Source organism: Rhea americana, unplaced genomic scaffold, assembly GCF_003343005.1.
Source record: "Rhea americana isolate MKP2758 unplaced genomic scaffold, rheAme1 scaffold_74, whole genome shotgun sequence".
NCBI classification, from domain to species: domain Eukaryota; kingdom Metazoa; phylum Chordata; class Aves; order Rheiformes; family Rheidae; genus Rhea; species Rhea americana.
Window position 1 is genome coordinate 1,038,173 of NW_028186912.1, and position 7,979 is coordinate 1,046,151.

The 7,979-nt window shown below is 45.7% G+C and overlaps 1 protein-coding gene across 1 annotated transcript in view; it reads right to left on the bottom strand.

Moving 5' to 3' along the window:
• Window positions 1-5,699, bottom strand: part of AGGF1 (angiogenic factor with G-patch and FHA domains 1) — a 31,992-nt gene extending 26,293 nt beyond the window's left edge. Inside the window, exons 1-4 of the mRNA XM_085322049.1 lie at window positions 5,499-5,699; window positions 4,096-4,284; window positions 2,422-2,580; window positions 345-483 (exon numbers count right to left, since the gene is read on the bottom strand). Of these exons, the coding sequence (XP_085178175.1) occupies window positions 345-483; window positions 2,422-2,580; window positions 4,096-4,284; window positions 5,499-5,699 (688 nt within the window). The remainder of the gene's footprint in view (window positions 1-344; window positions 484-2,421; window positions 2,581-4,095; window positions 4,285-5,498) is intronic.
• Window positions 5,700-7,979: the final 2,280 nt, after the last annotated feature.

A 7,979-nucleotide genomic window follows, 5' to 3' on the forward strand; every position in this document is an offset into this window, starting at 1 on the left:
CGGCGCGGGGCGGGGCGGCTCGGCTCGGCGCGGGGCGACGGCGGCTCCCGCCAAGCGACAGCACCTGCCCGCGGGGCGGGAAAGCGGCGCAACCCGGAAGAGGCCCCCGGCAGCAGGAAGTGGCGTCACGGCGGCGAGCGGGACGCGCAGGCGCCTGGCGCCTGCCGTGGTTGCTAGGCGACGCCTGAGCGACCCCGCAAGGGGGCGTGGCCTGCGGGAGGGGCGGGGCGCGGTGTAGAAACGTCCAGTACGTGCGGTMGCTGTTGTCGCGGCTGGGGAGGGGGCGCGTGGGAGCCGCTGTGGAGAGCGACAGTCAAAGGGAGAAACCTTGAAGTAAAACTCACACGTATTTAGCTGGTTGCCCCTGAGGCGCCGTGGGGGCCCCATCCCAGGGCAGCAGTTACTCTCCATGGGAGATGCGTCGTTCTGGGCGGCCTCCAGGAGAAATCGAGGTGTTAAAGYGTGCCTGAAGCCGCCGCACGGCTGAAAGCGTCCGAGATCGTTGAGCAGCTTTAACCCAGCGTCTGCCTTCAATCCGAACCTGGGGTGCTTGTGTTTGCCTTTCACACAATTGCGCTGCTGGGGGCGGTGGTGGCCTASCCAAAGACCCTGTCTGGATGCAGCGCAGGGCGCGCTGTTAGTCCAGCGTACGCAGCCTTGTGCAAAGTACTGCGTCTTTTTTATGTCCTAGTTTTCTTGGCGATTTCTCAGTCTATACAGTGAGAAACTATTTTGCATCCTTGGGACCCAGCCCTCATAGCTGGTGTATCCCTAACCATGCAGTAGTYTGTAGAGGGAGTATTCATGCACTCTACTTTCTGAAGTAATGTACTGGTTCCTTTTYTACACCAGATGCAACTTTGTTAATCTTGGCCTTTCCTTGATTGCTGCTTTTTGTACAGTTGAGAGATTCTCCAAGAGGATGACAGCTTCTGAGCTTGCAGTGTGTAATGATGCAGCCCCCAAAACTGTAGCCACACTTCTGTTTCCTGTTTCTCAGTTGTTGGAAAAAACGGGGCATTTCTTTCCCTCTCAAGTTTTGTTCTCAGCACTCAAAGTAGTGATTATTTTTGCCACTGCAGTTTGTCCAGGTGCTTCTAGGATGTTTTCAGTTTGTTTGACATACGCTGTTGCATATTAAGGCTTGATAGCAACCGAGACTACAAAAAGTTTTGAGTTAGACCTCACTCCAACATGAGCAAACTTGAATCTTGTATATCTTTTGTGGAGAGCAGGTAACACAACACTTTTAGTTTATGAATTAGAAACGGATGTAGTGCTATCTTTATTAACTTGCTTCCTGCAGCTGCTGAAAAATGACTCCTATTCAACAAATAATAAGCCCAAAAGTATGCAAGCTGGAACATCACTGTGTGTTGCAGTGTTATTTTAACATGAACCCTACTTTCTGCTGCAAAGGCAGCTGGGTCATGTGCCTGTGCATAGCTCATTAAGTACCAGTCTGACCAGAAACTGCCAGAATCCAATGCATGAACTCCAGAGAGTGACCTACAAAAGCAGACAAGAGGCAAATCTGCAGCTGTTTGTATCCTAACTGAAAGAGAATAGTCAGAAAATATATGTCATTTTCCTGCTTTAAAACGTTTTTGTACAAAAGGATAAAGCCCCAGTGTGGACAGTGGGTCCTAAGAGATGTTAAAATCAAAAGTATTGTTTCAGACTTCAGTTTTGCTCCTCTATAGTGTCTCACTGGGAAGGTACTCTTTGCCAGCTGAGAATTAGTGTATTGACTGTATCAATACCTGCTTCATTTCCAGTAATTCTTTTGTGCATATCCAGATGTTTTAACTTAATGCATATACATAAACAAGAGAGCTGAGCTGGAGGAAAATACCTTCCAACAGTGTAGAGATTTCATCTGCTGCTTTGTACAGGACTGCATTCAGTGCATGAATTGCATTACCTTTTTATTAAAAAATCTGTCTAATGATGGGTCTAGGAGCTGCAAGTTGTAAACTTCATTTTAAATATAATGGGTCATAAAGTTTGAGCAGGCAAAAAGAACAAAAAATGATGCCAGCATTTAAAACAGTGTGTGCTCCTAATGGTTTGCAGCAGCTGAAAGTTGAGGGGGTGGAAGAGAGCCATAAATCCCTGCTAGAGGGGGAAAACATGTTCAGCTGCCTTGGCTGTTACTGCAAACTGTTTTTCTACCATGTCCTGCTGTCAGGTAGCGGCAGAAGGGAACAGTGGGAGACAARGTGGAGGAATGGGATATGCAGAGTATAATTTCCATCCATGTGCAGTGTGGTCAAGTTTGAAGGAGGAGGTGGTGGCAGCTGTCACCACAGTCAGCTGACTGCCGGACAGACATGTTACTTGGTGAATGGTTCAGACACAGGCCTATGGCCTCTGCTCTTCTCTGACTTTGTGATAAAGCCAAAGTCTGGTGTGCCACACCATGGCCACTGAACCTGCCCCTCTGCTGCCCATGGTCTCACTTGATCTGGTGTGGGCTGGTGAGCTACCGTCACAGCTGCCCTGTCCACACTCATTGCTCTGCTGAGGTGGTGTAGTCATGTTTGCAAGTGTAGGCAGGGCCAAGTCTGGCTCCAGCACCTTCCATATGAAAGGGAGGGGAGAATTTCAGACACAGGGGCCTTTGCAGCAGTGGAAGGAGGGTAAAATGACCTGTGGGAAGCATGGGCAACATGACCTTCAAGCACAGATGGTCTGACTGAGGGAGGATACCCAGGACAGCATTCCTCTCAAACAGCTCTCGCCAGTCCAAAGCCTGTTAAAAAGAAAACAGCACTGTGCACGCCACAGGAGTGGGCGACAGGCACCCACAGCCAGCAGGGAGGACGCGGAGGGGGAAGCAGGGTGAGGACACAGAGCTCTAACACTGCCTGCTCTTTCATGACAAAGAGCTGCCACTAGCCCAGCACGCCTGGCCTCTGGGGTTGCTCTCCATGCTCTCTCCTTCCCCTTTCCAGAGGAGGATGTGGTCCTCACCTGCAGTTGTTTCCAGGTTCCTGTTTTTCCTGAGGGGTAGCGCAGGGAGTTGATACTGGTTCTTATGTTCTTCTGACCATTCTCATGTGACAAATTCACCCCATGTTGACAGGAGCCGAGTGCCCTAACCTGCTACAACCTAAATGCAGCTGCTTGGGGAGCCACGTGCTGGCCTCTGCCAGCCTGCAGGGTGTCAGGGTCTCAGCAGCAGGCACATCTGTCTAGCTGAGCACAAGGTGGTCAGCATTTGGGACAGAAAGGGTGCCGGGGTGCTGAAGCTGTGCTGGTAACATGAGATGAGATGCATGAGGATGCTGCTATCTCACAAGAAAGGTTTCAGCAGGACCGGACYCTCAGCTCCTGTATGCGCAGCTTGGCTTTGTTGATCACCAGGTTCTGGTGAGGAAAAAGGCAGAGGAGGACTTGAAGCTGTCTTTCCATCACAGTCTCCATGGTCTGGTCACATTGCAGTCTTACATCAGCAAATCATTAAGACCTTTCAATCCTACTCTGCCATGAGTTATAAAAATGGACCTGCTTGGCCCATTCTCTCTGTCTGCTACTGCACTCTTTGTACAGCCTGCCTTTGCCAATGAGCCATGGGCTCCCCGTTGTCCCTTTCAGCACACTTGCAGCTCAGTGGCTTTTTTTTTAGCTTTCTCTCTCTCCATATGATTGTTCACTCCTACAGATACAGCCTGCTTGCCCACAGTGTCTGTCGCTTTATGTATAGCATTGAATTAGCTGAGCTGACTGCCCCTTGTGCTGCTATGAGATGAGGAAAATGAGGGAGTCCCAGAAGAGAAATGTCTCTTTGTAATTTTGTTTGGTGTTTCAGTAAAGGGTTTTGTGCACAGTGTTCAAGAGCAGCACTTCTTTAAACCTCTTTTTGACAGAGGCAATTGCTTTGTCAAGCATCTGAGATGTTAAGGCTTCTGTGGGTGTGATATCCACATTTATGCTGAATTCTTCCTCAGCCAGGTCCTCTCACAATTTAAACATGAGCCACTCTCAGGAGTGGTTACAAATGCTACCTGCTAAAAAAGTGAGCTTAATCATAGAGAGTTTCATTTTCATGTTATCTGTAGGCTTGGTACTTAATATCCCAGATCCTTGTACAACTTCTCCAAATGCGTTGCTGGAGCCAGCCTGCTGTATAGCAGGATTTTGGGGGTCAGACCTCTGGCTGCTCCCTTCTCTTTCTGGGGTTCTCAGGAAATACTGATGATGGACCTGACTACTGCTTGCTTCTAGTCCAGCAACAACAAGAAGTTCTTCTTTACCAATTGTGTTTCTCTCTCTGTAAGGCTAAAATGGAAAAGGAAAATAACTTTTACCACTAGATGGCATTTAAGGATTGTTTTTCAGAATGGAAACCATAGCCCTGAAAACTGCCTAAACCAGGTTGGATTTCTAACCTTCTTTTCTTCCTCTCCTCACACAGTCTGGCTTGGGCACACATCCAGGTTACCAATACCATAGAAACAGGGTTGTAAAGTTCACCTAAAGGAGTTGTGGAAGCCTGCCTTACACTCCTTGTCCTAAGCATAGCTTTCTTAAAAGAGCTGGGCATAGCAGTGCATGCAAAAATAGTAAATCCTGATTTTGTCCAATCAACTGGTAGTATTGGAGGCAGCACTGAAAGTGGCTTGTTGCTGTTCCTTGAGACAATCTGATCTAAGGGCTGCTGGCACAGTGCTAGGCTTGTGTTTTGCCTCAGTAGTAATTGGTACCTTGGAGAGATGAGTCCCTTGTGTCTAAGGGAAAGTCTGCTTCTTTGTAACCTTTTCAGGAGCCACTGCTGCTTGGAGATGCCTGAATCTCTAATACAGTAGGTGACCAAACACTTTAACACAGGCACTAAATTCACCAGAGCTCGAATGCTCCTCTCTGAGCTTCTTGTTSGTGCTGTCAGCTGCAAAAGGAATAAATATGGGTGCTGCCTTCTTGCTATCCAAGTTGCAGCATCACCTGTGTTTTCTCATTATAGCCTGAGCAGCTTATCTCAAACAGCACATGCACATGCGAAGCCGTGGCTAGGAGTCACCAGCCGCCACAGGCAGGTAGATGCAGGTCACAGGGACAGCCCCAGCCTGAACTCCTGGCCTGAGATGCTAACTCTGATCCTATGTTTTGTGAATGGTTTGTTCCATTTTGTTACAGTAGCATAAAGCTGCCAAACTACTGATGCCTTCACTTAGCAGTTACAAATAAACTCTGGCAACTTCTCTCAGTTGCAAAGGCAAAAGCAGATTAATGCAGGCAAGTGTCATGCTGCTAAATTACAGAATCACAGAATGGTTGAGGTTGGAAGGCAGCTCTGGAGATCAACCCCCCCTGCTCAATCAGAGTCGCCTAGAGCATGTTGAACAGGATCGCCTTCAGGTGGGTTTTGAATATATACAGAGAAGGAGACTCCACAACCTCTCTGGAAAACCTGTTCCAGTGCTCTATCACCCTCACAGTACAGTTTTTCCTCATGTTCAGGTGGAACATCCTGTGTTTCAGTTTGTGCCCATTACCTCTTGTCCTGTTGCCTGGCACCGCTGAAAAGTCTGGCTCCATCCTCTCAACATCCTCCTTAAACCTATGTTGTTCTCCTCTGAAGAGGACAGTATCAGGGGTTCACACGGGAGATCCCAGAATGAAGAATACCCTCTGCTAACTAAGTCAAAGTTGTTGCAGCTGTCCCTCTCTAAGATGTTAGTCTGCCCTGAAGACATGGCCACTGGCATGACTACTATGGTGCATTTGCTTACTTTTGGCATGCTACCCTCTATCTGTGGAGCAACAAGAGAATTTTTTCTTTCCCTTCTAGGGGTAATACATTACAGTATCCATTGCCTGTGGTATGTTTGTACCCAAAGAAGATGCCTTTCCATGCTGTTCTTCTCAGATACCCATGTGCACAGTCCCACTTCCACACTCTCCCTCTGCATTTCTGCAGCATTTCTGCCGGCACTCATCCTGCTCTAGAGATCAGCAGCCTTCCGCTTGCCTCTCTTTGGCAAGCCTTAAACTAACAAGCAGTGGGGAAACTACATAGATACATGCTGTTTGCCTGTACACAGGGTCTTTCTCTGCTGGACCATGCGCCAGAAATCAAGATTACTGTGGTTGATGCAGAAGGAGAAACCAACACAAAGGGCCATTACCAAGATAGGTGGCTCAAAGCGAAAAGCCTGCCTGTGACAGAGTCATTTATCAGGCGTTACCTGGAGGAGAAAGCATGCCCGTCTCTCCCCGATGCAGGTCACCCTGTGAGAACACACAGCTGTTGCAAATATTTGTTTCTGCGATAGTGTATATATTACCTACATAAGCTGCAGTCTCCTCACTTCACATATAATCTACAGGTTATACCATTTTTAAGTCTTTGTTTTAATGAAAAATCAAAATGACAGAAATAATGGGCAGTTTACAATGTATGGACAAGTATGTACTTCTGACACAAATTATGAACAATTACAATTAAAAGGCTCTCTTCAAATGATTTTTTTTTTCTCACAGGTGCAGTCCTTTTAAAACAAATTGCATCACTGTGGCAATAAAACTAGAAACAGTGTGGTGAGGGGAGATAGAAATGAATGATTAGAAACTCCTTATCACCAGGTTAATTAAACTGGCAGCTTTGCTTAGCTGACTTGTATTTAATAAGAAATTTTATAGGTGTATTATCAGTTAGCTAAAAAATATCTGGGAATAGTGATCAGGAAATTGCTACAGTAATTAAAAACCATGGAGAGTTACATGGAGTATGTAATTATTCATATTACCATGTATTAAGTTGACACTGTAATTAAGAGCAAATCAGGTCCTGTTTTAATAAACTATACTATGTGAATTGCATGATTTTCAGATCCTGGAAGCCTGCTGCATTAAAATAACCTCAGTAATTTTACTATGTGAATAAGACTCAAACTGGATTTAATCTAGTTAAAACAAAACCCAATTATTTTTCAATTGTTATTTTCAGTTATGAGAGACTAAAATGAGATTCCAGTGAAACCCATTATGTCTAGGCAGTCAGTAATTTCAATATGAAGCCACATTTAATTTCTACATTTCTTAGGTCTGTAACATAGGAAATATCTGATTTTTATCCAGTATATAWTTTTTTCCTTTGGCAAAAATTACTGTCTTTTCTATTTTTGGATTAAGCAACATTTAGGACTGCAAGTTTTTAGCTCTTTATCTTCCTCAGCAGTCTCTTGCGTCTGCTTCATTCTGTACATCCAGAACAGCCTCAGTCTCTTTGGAAAGCAACAAAAGTTTTGTCAAATAAGCAATGTTCAACACGATATCCTGTTCCCAATTATGGCCCTATGATTCTCTTGTGGTTTCTCCTCTTGGGGCTGATATATCCTGGAAGAGAACATTCAAGCTGCAGTTTATCAACCCAGTCTTCCCCATGAAATGAATTTTTTTTGGTGTAAACTTTAAATAGGTATTTTTCTCTTTCAGGGACTTGTATCTACCTTAACTAGAGCTGTATTTGTACATGTCAGATACACATTTGAATCTAAGAGTTTAGTGTTGTTATTATGCATAATGCATTTTTTGAATTATTTTACCTAGAGACGCATCCTTTTTCTCCCTGTAATCCTCATTAGAAATGTTCCCATCATCTTTCCCAAATATTCTGTCAAGTTCTAAAATGGAGAAGGCCAAGTGTTTATGCCAAGGAAGACACAAAGGAGACATAACCAGGAAGGTCCTGCACCCTGAGGGGCGCACCATGCGGAGGGTCAATAGCTGCCTTCAACTCCCCTCGGAAACACTGCTGCAAAGCAAGGCAGCAGAGGTGCACCAAGGGGATACAGGAATTTTGAAGGGATCGTTCTGCTTGTGGTGAAGTTGCTTTCTTCTCTCATTGCTCTGCTTAGTGGCTTTCCAAATACCATTCTTTAATATGAGCAAAGCTCTGCAAAGCTTTTCAAGTCTGAGTGTCTAGTTCTTCCTTTTCCTCAGTGGAGATGCTCTTTTCACAGTCTGTTAGAAAA